The sequence below is a fragment of the Poecile atricapillus genome, chromosome 23 (assembly GCF_030490865.1).
Source record: "Poecile atricapillus isolate bPoeAtr1 chromosome 23, bPoeAtr1.hap1, whole genome shotgun sequence".
NCBI lineage: Eukaryota > Metazoa > Chordata > Aves > Passeriformes > Paridae > Poecile > Poecile atricapillus.
The window spans coordinates 1,487,868-1,504,851 of NC_081271.1; the positions used below are offsets into that span (position 1 = coordinate 1,487,868).

The following is a 16,984-nucleotide window of genomic DNA, read 5'->3' on the forward strand; positions in this document are numbered from 1 at the left end:
GCAGCTTCCCTGGAGCTTGGGAACGCAGCTAACCCTGGCTGACAAAAAGCCCTCTGGCCTGTGCTGTTCCCTCCGTGTCCCTGTTTGTCCCTACAACTCTGAAATGCCAGCAGGGAATCCCAGCCCCCGAATCCCTGAGGAATGGGGGAGCTGTGGGGTGCTCATGGTCCCTGCCTGGATTGGTTGAAGCGTTTTTGGGGCTGTCCTGTCCTCACTGGGGGGGTTTTTGACCTGGGTGGCAGCGTTTAGGGACACTGAGAGCGCTCTGGGTGTCACCTCCGCGCCGGTCATTGATGGAAAAAAACCTCGATTTCTGAGAAATTCCCAGCTTTTGGTGGCTTCTCTGCCACTTTTCTTTTCTCCTTCGTGGTTCCTGTGGCATCTCCAGGTGGATGTAGAACCCGTGGGGTGCTGCAGCCCCTTTCCCATGGATATTGGGATATTGGGATTTTGGGACATTGGGGTATCAGGATTTGGGATATTGGGACATTGAGATATCGGGATATTGGGATTTTTGGACATTGGGATATAGGGATATTAGGATATTGAGATATCAGAATATTGGGATTTTGGGACATTGGAATATCAGGATATTGGGATATTAGGATATTAGGATTTTGGGACATTGGGATATCAGGATTTGGGATATTGGGACATTGGGATATCAGGATATTTGGATATCGGGATATTGGATTTTGGGACACTGGGATATTGGGATATTGGGATATTAGGATTTTGGGACATTGGGATATCAGGATTTTGGGACATTGGGATATCAGGATATTGGGACATTGGGATGTCAGGATATTGGGATTTTGGGATACTGGGATCATTCCCTACCTGCCGGCAGGGCGGGGAGCGATGCTCCAGCCCCGGCGTCCTGCCCAGGGGAGGAAGCAGCTGTTTCCCACTGCCGAAGGGTATTTTTAACCCAAAATCAAGGGCAGGGTTTGTCTGGGCTGAAAGTGAAGAACCACCTGGGCTCCTTTCCTGCCCGGCCCCGCAGCTGCCGCTTTTCCCCGCTCCGCACTCCGAGCTCAACTTCTCACCCAGGAATTTTTTGCCCAAACGGCGCCGCCGCCGCGTTCTCCCTAAAAATCCCCGCCTTGGGGGTAGCGCCGCTCCCCTCTCCCACCCCACGGGGCGCCTCGCTGGTTCCCAAGCGCTGCTAACGCGGATATTTTTGTTTCCCACGGTTGTTTTCGCAGCTCCAGTTGCTGTGGTATCCAGGGAGCCCCCCTCCTCCTCCTCCTCCTCCTCCTCCTCCTCCTCCCGCTGCAGGAGCTGCACGCCGGGCGTTGCTAAGGTCGCCTCCGCGGTAACATGCACATCCTGTTTACACCTTCATCCCGACAACTTGGGCTCGGATAGAGCCGCCCGTTCCCCCCGGGAAGCCCCCAGGGAAAGGGGCCGCACGGAGCATCCCCCGCCGGAGCCGCCGGAGCCGCGAGCGAGGCCGCCCCAGGAGCGCCGCGCCGGTGGCACCGTCACTGTGACAAGATGACGAACAACGTGGCCGACCACCACCCCGGGAACTCGGTGGCCGAGGGCAACCATGAGGGGGACTTTGGGTGCTCCATGGTGGAGCTCAGGAACCTCATGGAGCTGAGGAGCGCCGAGGCCGTGGCCCGGCTCAACGACTCCTATGGTGGCGTCCAGAACGTCTGCAAGAGGTTGAAGACGTCGCCGGTCGAAGGTGAGTGGCCCTGCAGTGGGCTGATGTTGTCACCTCTGGGGTTGTCACCTCCGGGGTTGTCACCTCCAGGATGCAGTCATGTGAAGAAGATGTCCAAGGGTGGTGGCTCCCATGGTCTGGGGTTGTCACCTCTGGGGTTGTCACCTCTGGGACGGAGCCATGTGAAGGTGACATCCAAGGGTGGTAGCTCCCATGGTCTGGGGTTGTCACCTCTGGAGTTGTCACCTTTGTGACGGAGCCATGTCAAGGGTGGTGGCTCCAATGGCTGTCATGTGGTCTCGGGTTGTCGCTTTCGGGATGGGGACACACGAAGGTGACACTCGAAGGTGATGTCTCCATGGGCTGTCTCATGGTCTGGGGTTGTCACCTCTGGGGTTGTCACCTCTGGGGTTGTCACCTCTGGGATGGAGCCATCTGAAGGTGATGTCCAAGGCTGGTGTCTCCAGCAGCTGAGCTCGGTTGGTCCCATCACGCTCGGTGTCCATCATGGAGGCAGCTCCTGGTGTGTGGTGAAATGGTCATTTGGGGTGGAAGAGGAGGAAGAAGGAGGGAGCAGCGTCTTCCCAGAGGGTTCCCTGAGGTGTAACCCTGATCCCCTGGGAGGCTGGAGCAGGTGTGGGGTGTGGGGTGTGGGGTGGGGTGAGGAGCTCCTCCCCACAGCCCAGCTGCTGCTCCAGCTGTTCCTTTTAATCCTTTATGGAGTTGGGGGTGGGAGGGGAGCTGTGAAGCTCAGAGGGTGCTGGCGAGGTGGCCGAGTGACACCTGCAGCTGTTGGTGGCACTTGGGGCAAGGGATGGGGACAGCACGTCCCCAAAGGGGGTGGGGGATGCACCCAGGGGTGGGGAGATGGGCCCACCCTGGTCTGGGGATTCTCCAAGGAAAACCTGGAGCGGTGGCAGTGACACCTGGGGTCACCTCTGGATGTCACCTCTGCCCTCACGGGCTGGGCTGGCCTTTGGGGTCCCCTCATCAGTGAGGCTGGTGGCACTGGTGGCACTGGGGGTGCCTTGGCACAGCAGTGGAGCCTTCCCTGGCACCCTGGATCCATGGGATGAGGGGTCAGCCCTGGATCCATGGGATGAGGGTTCACCCCTGGATCCATGGGATGGGAGTTCACTCCTGGATCCATGGGATGGGAGTTCACTCCTGGATCCATGGGATGGGAGTTCACCCCTGGATCCATGGGATGAGGGTTCATCCCTGGATCCATGGGATGAGGGTTCACCCCTGGATCCATGGGATGGGAGTTCACCCCTGGATCCATGGGATGGGGATTCACCCCTGGATCCATGGGATGGGAGTTCACCCCTGGATCCATGGGATGAGGGTTCATCCCTGGATCCATGGGATGAGGGTTCACCCCTGGATCCATGGGATGGGAGTTCACCCCTGGATCCATGGGATGGGGATTCACCCCTGGATCCATGGGATGGCTGAGCCCCGGCTGGGACAATCCGTGGGATATTTTTAGTGCTGCAGGGGGGGATTCGAAGCTTTCCAGCTGCGAGCGGGAGCGGGAAGGAGAGACAATATCGGGATGTCGTTAGAGAAGGGGGGAAATCCCGGTGGAAATCCAAAGCCCAGGTCACAGAACAATGTGCTCGTGCCTGCCAAAGTGGGATCACGCAGCTTTGGGGTGGGAGGAGAGGCAGGAGGAGCGCCCGTGGCGTTTGGGATCCGTGGTGACTCTCCCGTGTCCCCGGGTGTCCCCCACGTGTGTCCCCACGTGTGTCCCCGCGGCTCCCCGGCCATGAGCCGCATTTTCCATGGGCTGGGTGGGAATCGAGGCCGGGACATCCCAGGATCCCGCTCAGCCTCCTCCTCCTCCTCCTCAGGGCTGGGTGGGGACACCCCGGCTGCTGCCAGCTGCCAGCTGTCCCCTCCCTGCAGCTGGGCTGGAGTCACAGCGGGAGCAGGGAATGGGATCCGGGAATGGGATCCGGGAATGGGATCCGGGAATGGGATCCGGGAATGGGATCTGGGAATGGAATCCGGGAATGGGATCCGAGAATGGGATCAGGGAATGGGATCAGGGAATGGGATCCGGGAATGGGATCAGGGAATGGGATCAGGGAATGGGATCAGGGAATGCGATCAGGGAATGGGAGCAGGGAATGGGATCCAGGAATGGGATCTGGGAATGGGATCCATCCCGCTCCATCCCGCTGCTGCTTCCTGCTCTGAGTGACACCGGGCTGGCACAGAGGTGTCCCCAGGGTGACACGGGGCTGGCAAAGAGGTGTCCCCCGGAGTCACACAGGGCTGGCACAGAGGTGTCCCCCGGAATGACACAGGGTTGGCACAGAGGTGTCCCCAGAGTGACACCGGGCTGGCACAGAGGTGTCCCCAGAGTGACACAGGGCTGGCACAGAGGTGTCCCCAGAGTGACACCGGGCTGGCACAGAGGTGTCCCCCGGAATGACACAGGGTTGGCACAGAGGTGTCCCCCGGAATGACACAGGGCTGGCACAGAGGTGTCCCCAGGGTGACACAGGGCTGTCCCTTGAACCCGAGGCCCGGCTCCCATCACTGCCAGGCTGCTCCAGGCACCACCGGGATGCATCCAGGGCCATTCCCGGAGCATCCCGGGACCTGGCAGCGGCCCCAGGGACATCTTAAGGTGGAAAAGGATTGGGGGGAGTCCCTTAAGGATGTCCTGGGCAGGGGGGGCTGCTCCCTCTGGGGACCCCTCAGCATCCATGGCTTTATTTGGGGTGACGGTGGCGCATTGTCACTGTCCCCCATCGCTGCCTGGGCGGGCTCTCGAGGGGCTCAGAACCCCTTTTGTTCCACATTTCCCCCAAATCCTCGCTCCCAGCTCCGTGTCCCGCTCCCTCCCTGTCTCCCACACTTTTCCAGCAGCACCAGCCCAAATCCTCCTCCATCTCCGGGTTTGGGTCCGGTGTCCCCGGGGCTGGAGACGCTCCCGCTGCTCCAGGCGCTGCCAGGGGACAGGGCTCAGGTGCCTGAGGTGCTGCCAGTGCCAGAATTGCCCAGATTTGCCCAGATTTGCCCAGATTTGCCCGGATTTTATGGCTCATTTGATGTAAACAAAGGCACCGGTGCCAGCTGGCAGCGCCTGGGCACTCGCCAGGTTGCAGCCCTGGTGTCCCTGCAGCCAGCCTGGGTGAACAGAGGCTTTTGAAGAGAAGCCTCAGTTCCTGAAGACAAAAAACCCATTAGAATGTTTTAAAATTATGTGTGTCTTGTAATTTAATTTATTTATATTTGTATTTGTATTTTACTAATTTATGTATTGTTTATTACGATTTATTTATTTGTATTTTATTTACTTATGCATTATTAGTTTTCATTATTATTTATTTATATTTATACATTATTTATTATGTGTTATTATTTTATTATTTTATTGTTTTATTTAGATATTATTATTTATATTAATACATAATAATATTCACATATTATTTAATATTATGTATTATTTATTATTATACTTATATTTTAATTTTAATTATGTATGTTTTTATTTTATTTAATTAATTAATTTCTGTTTATGTTTTATCTATATTTCATTTATAAATAAATATTTATAAATATTTATTAATTTATTCTTTATATTAATATTTATTTATAAACAAATTTATTAACAACATATTTATTCAAAAGAAATGAATAATTATTTATATTATTTATATTTTATTAATATTATTTATATTTATATTATATATTTTTATATATTTATATTTTTATATATTTATGTATAAATATATTTATATGAATATAATATATTATGTTATTTATATTATATTATATTATATTAATTACATTATATTATATTTATTACATTATATTATATTTATTACATTATATTATGTTATATTATGTTATATTATGTTATATTATATATTAATTATATTATATTATATTATTTTATATTATTTTATTTTATTTTATTTTATATTATTTTATATTATTTTATATTATTTTATATTATTTATAATTGGCTCTTTGCTGGCAGCAGCTCGCTCCAGGGCGGGCATGGATGGATTCCATGGGGATAACAGTGGGATTTTCCCTGATCCCTGTTTTCCCCACACCTCCAGGCCTGTCCGGGAACCCCACGGACCTGGAGAAGAGGCGTCAGGTCTTCGGCCAGAACTTCATCCCCCCAAAAAAGGCCAAGACGTTCCTGCAGCTGGTGTGGGAGGCGCTGCAGGACGTGACGCTGATCATCCTGGAGATCGCAGCCATCATCTCCCTGGGGCTCTCCTTCTACCACCCCCCGGGAGGGGACAACGAGCGTGAGTCTGGGCTGGGGCTCTGGGATCTGCCCCGGGCCCTGGGGGGATCTGGGGTTTGGGATGGGGGCTCTGGGATCTGCCCCATTCCCTGGGGGAATCTGGGATCTGCCCCGGGCCCTGGGGGAATCTGGGATCTGCCCCGTTCCCCATGGGAGCAGGGGTCTGGGATGTGCCCCATTCCCTGTGGGAGGGGGTTTGGGATGTGCCCCATTCCCCATGGGAGCAGGGGTTTGGGATCTCCCCCATTCCCTGTGGGAGGGGGTTTGGGATGTTCCCCATTCCCTGTGGGAGGGGATTTGGGATGTTCCCCATTCCCCGTGGGAGCAGGGGTTTGGGATGTTCCCCATTCCCTGTTGGAGCAGGGGTTTGGGATGTTCCCATTCCCCATGGGAGCAGGGGTTTGGGATGTTCCCATTCCCCATGGGAGCAGGGGTTTGGGATGTTCCCATTCCCTGTAGTAGCAGGGGTTTGGGATGTTCCCATTCCCCATAGGAGCAGGGGTTTGGGATCTGCCCCATTCCCTGTAGGAGCAGGGGTTTGGGATGTTCCCCATTCCCCGTGGGGTTTGGGATGTTCCCATTCCCCATGGGAGCAGGGGTTTGGGATGTTCCCCATTCCCCATGGGAGCAGGGATTTGGGATGTTCCCCATTCCCTGTGGGAGGGGGTTTGGGATGTTCCCATTCCCTGTAGGAGCAGGGGTTTGGGATGTTCCCATTCCCTGTGGGAGCAGGGGTTTGGGATGTTCCCCATTCCCTGTGGGAGGGGGTTTGGGATGTTCCCCATTCCCTGTGGGAGCAGGGGTTTGGGATGGGGTGGTCGCCCCGTGGTGCAGATGGAGCTGGGAGCTCCCATCCTTGGGGGAGCTCAGGGAGGAGGAGGAAGAAGGAGGAATTGTTCTTTGGGATCACATGAGTTGGATCAGGGCAGGTTTTGGTTCTGGAAAGGAGTTTTATGGGGTTGTGGAAATGGGAATTACCTGCTCTGGGCAGTGTGTGGGGTTCTCCAGAGGGGAATTCCCTGCTCCAGGCAGTGTGTGGGGTTCTCCAGGGAGGAATTCCCTGCTCCAGGCAGTGTGTGGGGTTCTCCAGTCAGGAATTCCCTGCTCCAGGCAGTGTGTGGGGTTCTCCAGTGGGGAATTCCCTGCTCCAGGCAGTGTGTGGGGTTCTCCAGTCAGGAATTCCCTGCTCTGGGCAGTGTGTGGGGTTCTCCAGAGGGGAATTCCCTGCTCTGGGCAGTGTGTGGGGTTCTCCAGTCAGGAATTCCCTGCTCTGGGCAGTGTGTGGGGTTCTCCAGTCAGGAATTCCCTGCTCTGGGCAGTGTGTGGGGTTCTCCAGTCAGGAATTCCCTGCTCTGGGCAGTGTGTGGGGTTCTCCAGTGGGGAATTCCCTGCTCCAGGCAGTGTGTGGGGTTCTCCAGTGGGGAATTCCCTGCTCCAGGCAGTGTGTGGGGTTCTCCAGTGAGGAATTCCCTGCTCCAGGCAGTGTGTGGGGTTCTCCAGTGAGGAATTCCCTGCTCCAGGCAGTGTGTGGGGTTCTCCAGTCAGGAATTCCCTGCTCCAGGCAGTGTGTGGGGTTCTCCAGTGGGGAATTCCCTGCTCCAGGCAGTGTGTGGGGTTCTCCAGTGAGGAATTCCCTGCTCCAGGCAGTGTGTGGGGTTCTCCAGAGGGGAATTCCCTGCTCCAGGCAGTGTGTGGGGTTCTCCAGTGAGGAATTCCCTGCTCCAGGCAGTGTGTGGGGTTCTCCAGTCAGGAATTCCCTGCTCCAGGCAGTGTGTGGGGTTCTCCAGTGGGGAATTCCCTGCTCTGGGCAGTGTGTGGGGTTCTCCAGTGGGGAATTCCGGAATTCCCTGCTCTGGGCAGTGTGTGGGGTTCTCCAGAGGGGAATTCCCTGCTCTGGGCAGTGTGTGGGGTTCTCCAGTCAGGAATTCCCTGCTCCAGGCAGTGTGTGGGGTTCTCCAGTGGGGAATTCTCTCCGCGCAGTGTGCGGGCAGTCCGCGGGCGGCGTGGAGGACGAGGGCGAGGCTCAGGCGGGCTGGATCGAGGGCGCTGCCATCCTCTTCTCCGTCATCATCGTGGTGCTGGTGACGGCCTTCAACGACTGGAGCAAGGAGAAGCAGTTCCGGGGCCTCCAGAGCCGCATCGAGCAGGAGCAGAAGTTCACGGTGATCCGCAAGGGCCAGGTGATCCAGATCCCCGTGGCCGAGATCGTGGTGGGGGACATCGCCCAGATCAAGTACGGTGAGTGAGGGTGGATCTGTCCTTCCCCTCGGGATCCTCCTCCCTGCTTCTCCAGCCCTTCTTCCTCCAGGAGAGGCATCAGCTCCTCTCTGCTCCGTGAAAATGCTCCTGTGGAGGTCCTGGAGCTTCACTCACCTTCTCTCCTCGCCCTGGAGCTGCGCTGGCAGCTTAATCCTGGATCAGAATTAGTTTGTCCCTCTTGAGGATATTTCCTTATCCAGGAGATGCTGAGGAGCATTTCCTTGGCCAGGAGATGTTGGGGGGTGTTTCCTCATCCAGGAGGTTTTGGGGAACGTTTCCTTATCCAGATGTTGCTGGATATTTCCTCATCCAGGAGATGCTGGGGAATATTTCCTCATCCAGGAGATGCTGAGGAATATTTCCTCATCCAGGAGATGCTGGGGAATATTTCCTCATCCAGGAGTTGCTGAGGAATATTTCCTCATCCAGGAGATGCTGGGGAATATTTCCTCATCCAGGAGTTGCTGAGGAATATTTCCTCATCCAGGAGATGCTGAGGAATATTTCCTCATCCAGGAGATGCTGAGGAATATTTCCTCATCCAGGAGATGCTGGGGAATATTTCCTTGGCCCGGAGGTGTTGGTGGATGTTTCATTTTCCAGGAGCTTGGGATAAATCAGGCCCTGCTCCTCATTTCCCAGGGGGAATATTCCTCCCGTTCAGGAAGGAGATTGATCCAACACCGTGTTCCCAAGGGTCCAATTCCATACTTGGCAGGTGGATACGGTGGATTTTGGATGCATCAGGAGCTCTGGGAAGGATTCATTAAAACCAGATGAGGAAGCACTGAGCAAAATCCTCCCCAGGATTCTCCTTGCACCAGCGAGGATTTGGGAGCTCTTGGATTTCATGTTATTGCACCTGTCCCTTCCAAAGCCCACCCGCTGCTTCTCCTCCCTCTAGAGCTGCTCTGAGCCTGAGTTTTGGATCCTTCTGGAGCATTCCCACGGGATGGAGCAGAGCCCAGGCAGGGCTGATCCTGGTTTTTCCTCCTCTCCCAGGTGATCTCCTGCCAGCGGACGGGATCCTGATCCAGGGCAATGACCTGAAGATAGACGAGAGCTCGCTGACCGGGGAGTCAGACCAGGTCAAGAAATCAATGGATAAAGACCCCATGCTGCTGTCAGGTGAGGGGTCTGGGATGAGTTTGGATTGGGATCAGGGTGGGTCCTGGTCTCAGGGAGGTGTCCAAGGCCAGGCTGGATGGGGCTTGGAGCAGTCTGGGATAGGGGAAGTTGTCCCTGCCCATGGCAGGGGGATGGATGGGGATGGGGTTGGAGGTCCTTTCCAAGCTGGGATTGTGTGGGATGGGAATTGGGGATCTCACCACGACATTCCTGCCGTGCCAGGTACCCACGTGATGGAGGGCTCGGGCAGGATGGTGGTGACTGCCGTGGGCATCAACTCCCAGACAGGGATCATCTTCACCCTCTTGGGAGCAGGAGAAGGCGACGAGGAGAAGAAAGTGAAGAAAGGTAACAAAATGCCCTGAACCTGCCTTTTCCCTCCTTTCTCCCGTTCCTGGGAAGCATCCACAGGCTCCCCCCACAGCAGGGTCAGCTCCCCTGGCCCAGGCAGGAACAGGGAGAGGTTGGGGGTCCCTCCCTGTCCCCTCCACCTGGTCCCCCCGTGCTCCCAGACCTCTTTGGGACCCTTCTCCAGCTCCCTCCTCTCTACCCTGGATTGTGGGGTGGGGGGATCAAGGATCCCACGGGAAGAGGGGCCGGTAGCAGTGACTGTTGCCCACCCCAAGGTGGTGGGAAGGTGAGTCCAGCGTGCCCACAGGGCGTTTTTAGCCTATCCAAACCCTGGAGAACTTGGCTGAGGATCCCCTGAGCGTTTCCTGAGCTCCCTGGGGGAAAGGAGGGGACGGCAGGAGGCAGAGGAGGGGTGGGACAGCAGCCAGGCTGAGGTGTTCCCATTGAGCTGGGATTTTCCCATCTCAGCTTTCACATCCAGCTGCTTATTCCCTGCTGGGGAAGCTCGGGAAGCTCCCTGTGTCCCTGATCCCCTGCTCAGCAGGTTTGGCCTCCCCGGGATCAGGCGCTGGCAGCAGCATCAGGCTGGCACCGCATCCCCGCGCCGGGGAGCCCTTCCCGGGAGGCGATGCCAGGGAGAGGCTTCCCGGGCTGTGCTGGCTGCCAGCTCCAGCTCTGTGCGGGGATCCTGGCTTCCCCAGCTCCAGGATCGCCAGGATTTGGGAGCTGCAGAGCTCCCGGGTTCGGCTGCCACCACGGAGGTGGCAGGACAAGGTGGCCTGGGAATGGCACCGGGAATGTCACCAGGAGTGGCACCAGGAATGGCACCGGGAATGGCACTGCCGTGGGTGCCGCCAGTGCTTGGAGCTTTCCCAACCTTCAAGCTCAATGGATCTGGGAGCAGAGCAGGTCAGGGGGTGCCACCAGTTTGTCCCCACTGGAGCTGTGGGGTGGCATAAAGCCTTTGTCACCTGAGGCTGGTTTTGGGGGGTCAGACCTCCCTGCTCCGGGCCTGGCGCTGCCCACAGTGCGGGACAAGTCTGCGCTTCCCATATGGATCTATGGCAGCAGGAGGGAGGGACCTGAAGCTGCAGGAGGGTTTCTTCTCCCAAAAATCTGCCCTGTGGAGCTCCGTGATTTCTCCTCCTGAAAATCTGAGGCCACCTCCAGCACCTTTGATGCACTGCTGGGGTTGTGGGGGTGATTTACAGGCAGGGAAAACCAGAATCCTTGGGAATGGGGTGCCCAGGGCAGCCTGGGAGCTGCGGAGCCTGGTGGAGCAAGGCGTGGTGTCCAGAGGGTGCCCACTGGAGTGGCCCCTGGGAGCGTCCCAGCTGGATGGGGAAGGTGGCTCCGTGTGCTCAGCCCTCCCCCCTTTCTCTCTTTGAACAGGTAAAAAAAGCGGAGCCCCCGAAAACCGCAACAAAGGTAACGCCAGCCTCTCCATCCTTTGAACCAGCACCACACTAACTACCGAGCATTCCTCCTTCCTTCTTCCTTCCTTCCTTCTCCTCATCAGTCTGTGCTCTTTGCTGCTCCGGCGGGACTCTCGCCTCGTTTTTCTGGGAAAGGGTGCAACGGTCCCGTGGCCGGTGGCCCTGGCGCGGCATCGTGGTGTCCCCAGAGCCCCAGCCCTGCTGGTGACACCTTTTGGGGCTCCCTAAAAACAGAATGAAGGGAATAAAAAGCAGTTCTATTTATTGAAGGGCCTCCAGGTAGATTTTGGGCAGGCAAAGCCCCTCCTGGGGGCTGCACCCAGAAATGGACCACGGGTTTTCACACATTTATAAGTTTGGTCCGTTTGGATGTTGGGGGTTAATCTTAATTACAGCGTCAGGTGATGAAGGAATTTACGCCAATTTGCTGCCCCCAGCTCACTTTTGTTTACATTTCTCAGGCCTGAGGCGGTGAGGTGTCCTTGATTCCCAGGCCTGCAGAGGAATTGTTGTGTCTGCCCAAAATGGGAAAGCAGCAGCTGACACTGCACATAAAATTTAGAGTTACACACTGAACAACTGCAGGACTGTAAATGTATGGAAAATAGAAAAGCTAAAATCCTAATTCATCACTGGGATGAGCCTTCCTGTTGTCCCTGCATGGGGAAAAGCTGTATTTCAGGGAGGACAGGGCTCTTCCAGCAGGACTTTTGGCGCAGCATCCCTTTCCTGGGATAACTCGCAGTGGGGATTTGGTGGTTTAAAGCTCTCATGCCCATGTCACGCTGTCCCTGCACGGGGTTGGTGCTCGGGGCAGAGCTGGAGGTGCCCTCCTGGCATTCCTGGGATGAGATCTCCCCCAGGGCTGGGCCCACGGGACGCTTGCACCCTGTCCTGCCATGGCCTCGACTCCGTGAGCGTCTCCTCGCCAGTGTTTCTCACACTGTTCTTTGCAGGCTGTGGAGGAAGCCCCATTTCTGCACCTCTCTCTCCACCCCTCTCTCTCTTTCTCTCTCTCTCTCTTTCTCTCTCCTCTCAGCAGTTTGAGTTGCCCTCCTTGCCGTCAGATGTGTCCGGGTGCTTTGTTGTGTCCGTGTCGGGTCTGTTGTCACCGTGGAGGTTCCTCTGCGGAGCTGCTCTGGGGTGGCCTCCAGCCCAGCAGGGGACAGGTCCCGGGGTGGCCCTGGGGCCGCTGCTGCTCCTCCAGCTCCAGCAGCTGAGGAGGAACCTCTGGGGGGGCTTCCCATCCCTCTCCAAAGCTTCCAGGGTTTCCCCAGGGCCTTCCAGCTGGATTAGCCCCATTTTAGGAACGGGAAGCCGGGCTGTCTCGGCTCCCAAAGGCGTGGTGGATGGCTCCGGGCTGGGATTCGAGGATTCCTGGCTCCCTGCTCTTCAATCTCCATCCCAATTTCTAACCCTCCCCTCCATCTCGCCCCCTCGGTCGCTTTCCTGGCGAGCTCTTCCTGCTGGGCTGCCCACGGGGCGCTGCAGAGGTGGCACCGGGGACGCTCAGCAAGGCACTGGGGACACTGGAGCATCTCTGGGCTCACCCCACAGCGCTCCCAGTCCTCTGCAGGCTTGGAAGAGACCCCAAAATCTGGCCTAGAGGGTTTCTCGCAGAGGTGTGACCGGTTCCAGAGTCACCTCTGAGGATCCCCAATCCGTGGGCAGGGGGTAGATGACAGAAAGCCACCCCGGAGAGAGGTGGCAGGGCCCTGGGACACGGAGCTTCCATGTGCTCGGACGCGTGTGTGGTCGGGAGTGGTTCTTGTCCTGGGATTTCTCTCTCGCTCGCTCTCTGCCACCACCATCCTCCTCCTCAGTGGTGTCCTCCGGGCTTTCCCAGCTCTCTCTCCTATTCACACGTGGTGTCTTGTTTTGCCCCCCGGGCTGTAGCTAAAACTCAGGATGGTGTGGCCTTAGAGATCCAGCCCCTGAAGAGCCAGGAGGGGGTGGAAAACGAGGAGAAGGAGAAGAAGAAGGTGAAGGTGCCCAAGAAGGAGAAGTCGGTGCTGCAGGGGAAGCTCACGCGCCTGGCGGTGCAGATTGGGAAGGCAGGTGAGTGACAGTGACAGTGACCCCAGAGCAGCTGGGGCAGGGCTGTCCCTGTCCCCATTGTCCCCTGAGCTGCTGAGGCAGGGCTGTCCCTGTCCCCATTGTCCCCAGAGCTGCTGGGGCAGGGCTGTCCCTGTCCCCGTTGTCCCCTCACCTCATCCTCGTCCCCAGGGCTGATCATGTCGGCCATCACCGTCATCATCTTGGTGCTCTACTTCGTCATCGACACCTTCGGGGTGCAGAAGCGGCCCTGGCTGGCTGAGTGCACCCCCATCTACATCCAGTACTTCGTCAAGTTCTTCATCATCGGCGTCACCGTGCTGGTGGTGGCCGTGCCTGAGGGGCTCCCGCTGGCCGTCACCATCTCGCTGGCATACTCCGTCAAGGTGAGGCCGGGGCGCGGCGTGAGGGGGGCGAGGAGGGGATCCTGCCGGGCCTGACCTCCTGGGTGCTTGCAGAAAATGATGAAGGACAACAACCTGGTGAGGCACCTGGACGCCTGCGAGACCATGGGCAACGCCACGGCCATCTGCTCGGACAAGACGGGCACGCTGACCATGAACCGCATGACCGTGGTGCAGGCCTACGTGGGGGACACGCACTACCGCCAGATCCCCGACCCCGAGGCCATCCTGCCCAAAATCCTGGACCTCATCGTGCACGGCGTGGCCATCAACTCCGCCTACACCTCCAAAATCCTGGTGAGCGGCGGCGCCGAGCCTCGTGGCCGTCCGTAGCTCCGCGGCCGGGCTCGGCATGGCTTTTCCGTCCTTTCCGCAGCCGCCGGAGAAGGAAGGGGGGCTGCCCAGGCAGGTGGGCAACAAGACCGAGTGCGCCCTGCTGGGCTTCGTGCTGGACCTGAAGCAGGACTACCAGGCCGTGCGCAACGAGGTGCCCGAGGAGAAGCTCTACAAGGTCTACACCTTCAACTCCGTGCGCAAGTCCATGAGCACCGTGCTGAGGAACAGCGGCGGCGGCTTCCGCATGTACAGCAAGGGCGCCTCCGAGATCATCCTGCGCAAGTAAATCCCGCTCCTGCTCCTCGTCCTGCCGGATTGACGGGATCTGGCTGTCCCAGGGGGCGAGGGTGGATGGTGGGAGGGTTTTTGGGTGGGTTTTTGGGGAAGCTGGAGGGGGTTGTGGGGAAGGGGATGTCCGGGTGGGGTGTCGTGAAGGTGCTGAGTGTTTTTTGGGTGAGTTTAGGAAAGCTGGAGGGGGTTGTGGAAGGGGAATGTGCTCCTTTTGTAGAAGAGGTGCCAGGAATGTGCCGAGTGTTTTTTTGGGAAGGCTGGAGGGAGCTGTGGATGAGAGGACAGCCCCTTTCTGCAGAGGGGGTGCCAGGACTGTGACGCTGCCTCACCTCCCCTCAGGTGCACCAAGATCCTGGACAAGAACGGCGAGCCGCGGGTGTTCAAGGTGAAGGACAGGGACGAGATGGTGAAGAAGGTGATCGAGCCCATGGCCTGCCACGGGCTCAGGACCATCTGCTTGGCCTTCCGGGATTTCCCTGCGGACGCCGAGCCCGACTGGGACAGCGAGAACGAGATCCTGTCCGACCTGACCTGCATCGCTGTGGTGGGGATCGAGGATCCTGTGAGGCCTGAGGTACCAAATCCCACCTGTCCCCCCTGGCCTGTGCTATTCCCAGCCCTTTTCCTGCTGCTCAGGGCCATGATCCCCTCAGGAATTCCAGCAGCTCCTCTGTGCCCATCCCTGATGTGCCCCCAGCTCCCGGCTGTGGCATTCCTCTCCTGTTTTTGGACAGAACAACCCCGTGGCAGCATGTTCCCACCCAAAATTCCCGATCTGTGGGGTCTGTGCTGCTCCAGGCTGCACCGAAGGTGGATGGAAACAGCCAGGAAGAATCCCTGGGCTCCTGGAGCTGTTTTTTCCCTCTAAGCTGTCTGCTGGGCTAATGCAATAATCCCCCCGTTCCTGCCCCTGGATTCCAGTTTGGAGCTCGCCCCCCCTGCTCTCCTGGTCCCTGATGAGATGTTCAGGGATCTGGCAGTCTGGGAATTGCATTATGGATCCCCTGGCTGCAGCGGCTCTGGAGGCTCCTGATTGGATTTGCTCATTCCTCATCTAATTCCCTCTCTTCCCACACTGCTCCCTGATGGATAAACCCATTAGCAGGGCGGGAGAGGATGAAATTCCTGTTTTTGTGGCTGGCCTCAGCACCCAGGGGGGTGACAGCGAAGCCCCTTCCCCCTGGGGTGGCAGATGCAGCTCCCTCACCCCTCCAGAGCCTTTTCCAGATCTTTTTGGGGACCGGGAGCTGCCTGGTCCAGCGCCAACCCCGTCCCTGCCCGCAGGTGCCCGATGCCATCCTGAAGTGCCAGCGCGCCGGCATCACCGTCCGCATGGTGACAGGGGACAACATCAACACCGCCCGGGCCATCGCCACCAAGTGCGGCATCCTGCTGCCCGGGGAGGACTTCCTGTGCCTGGAGGGGAAGGAATTCAACCGGCTCATCCGCAACGAGAAGGGAGAGGTGGGAGAGCTCTGCCCTGCACGGGGGAGGGAGGCTTCTCCAGCGGCAAAAAGCACCAAATCCTGCTGGGCTTTCTGAATCCTGCTGGGCTTTCCAAATCCTGCTGGGCTTTCCAAATCCTGCTGGGCTTTCCAAATCCTGCTGGGATTTCCAAATCCTGCTGGGTTTTCCAAATCCTGCTGGGTTTTCCAAATCCTGATGGGTTTTCCAAGTCCTGCTGGGCTTTCAGAATCCTGCTGGGCTTTCAGAATCCTGCTGGGCTTTCCAAATCCTGCTGGGTTTTCCAAGTCCTGCTGGGCTTTCCAAATCCTGCTGGGTTTTCCAAATCCTGCTGGGTTTTCCAAGTCCTGATGGGCTTTCAGAATCCTGCTGGGTTTTCCAAGTCCTGCTGGGTTTTCAGAATCCTGTTGGGCTTTCCAAGTCCTGCTGGGTTTTCCAAATCCTGCTGGGTTTTCCAAGTCCTGATGGGCTTTCAGAATCCTGCTGGGTTTTCCAATTCCTGCTGGGCTTTCAGAATCCTGCTGGGTTTTCCAAATCCTGCTGGGCTTTCCAAATCCTGCTGGGTTTTCCAAATCCTGCTGGGTTTTCCAAATCCTGCTGGGTTTTCCAAGTCCTGCTGGGTTTTCCAAATCCTGCTGGGTTTTCCAAATCCTGCTGGGTTTTCCAAATCCTGCTGGGTTTTCCAATCATGATGGGCTTTCCAAGTCCTGATGGGCTTTCAGAATCCTGCTGGGTTTTCCAAGTCCTGCTGGGTTTTCCAAATCCTGCTGGGTTTTCCAATCATGATGGGCTTTCCAAGTCCTCATGGGTTTTCCAAATCCTGCTGGGTTTTCAGAATCCTGCTGGGTTTTCCAAGTCCTGCTGGGCTTTCAGAATCCTGCTGGATTTTCTGAGTCCTGCTGGGTTTCCCAAATCCTGCTGGGTTTTCCAGATCCTGCTGAGTTTCCCAAATGCTGCTGGTTTCCCAAATCCCACCCAGTTTCCCAAATCCTACCGTGTTTCCCAAATCCTGCTGGGTTTCCCAGATCCTGCTGAGTTTCCCAAATGCTGCTGGGTTTTCCTCTTCTCCTTGGATACGGAAGCTGCTGGGGTGCTCAGCAGTGTTTGGGGTGAAGCCACTGTCCTATCCCAGTTGGGATTTGCTCTCTGGTGGGGCAGAAGATTCCTGGGGGGAATTCACTTCCCTTTTTCCTGGTCCTGCAGGTGGAGCAGGAGCAGCTGGACAAGATCTGGCCCAAGCTGCGGGTGCTGGCGCGCTCCTCCCCTACGGACAAGCACACCCTGGTGAAAGGTGGGCACTGCC

At 56.8% G+C, this 16,984-nt stretch overlaps 1 protein-coding gene across 9 annotated transcripts in view; it reads left to right on the forward strand.

The window, feature by feature from the left end:
- The window catches only part of ATP2B4 (ATPase plasma membrane Ca2+ transporting 4), a 56,015-nt gene that overhangs the window by 20,885 nt on the left and 18,146 nt on the right, over nt 1-16,984 (forward strand). For 6 of the 9 annotated variants that reach the window (XM_058855606.1, XM_058855611.1, XM_058855613.1 and 3 more), the window contains exons 2-14: nt 1,209-1,696; nt 5,761-5,958; nt 7,938-8,195; nt 9,219-9,344; nt 9,567-9,692; nt 11,088-11,123; nt 13,028-13,189; nt 13,358-13,572; nt 13,645-13,887; nt 13,967-14,208; nt 14,557-14,791; nt 15,502-15,681; nt 16,885-16,972. In XM_058855606.1, coding sequence (XP_058711589.1) covers nt 1,501-1,696; nt 5,761-5,958; nt 7,938-8,195; nt 9,219-9,344; nt 9,567-9,692; nt 11,088-11,123; nt 13,028-13,189; nt 13,358-13,572; nt 13,645-13,887; nt 13,967-14,208; nt 14,557-14,791; nt 15,502-15,681; nt 16,885-16,972 — 2,305 coding nt within the window. In that variant the 5' untranslated portion in view covers nt 1,209-1,500. The remainder of the gene's footprint in view (nt 1-1,208; nt 1,697-5,760; nt 5,959-7,937; nt 8,196-9,218; nt 9,345-9,566; nt 9,693-11,087; nt 11,124-13,027; nt 13,190-13,357; nt 13,573-13,644; nt 13,888-13,966; nt 14,209-14,556; nt 14,792-15,501; nt 15,682-16,884; nt 16,973-16,984) is intronic. The other 3 variants (XM_058855610.1, XM_058855612.1, XM_058855615.1) reach the window with 1 other exon arrangement.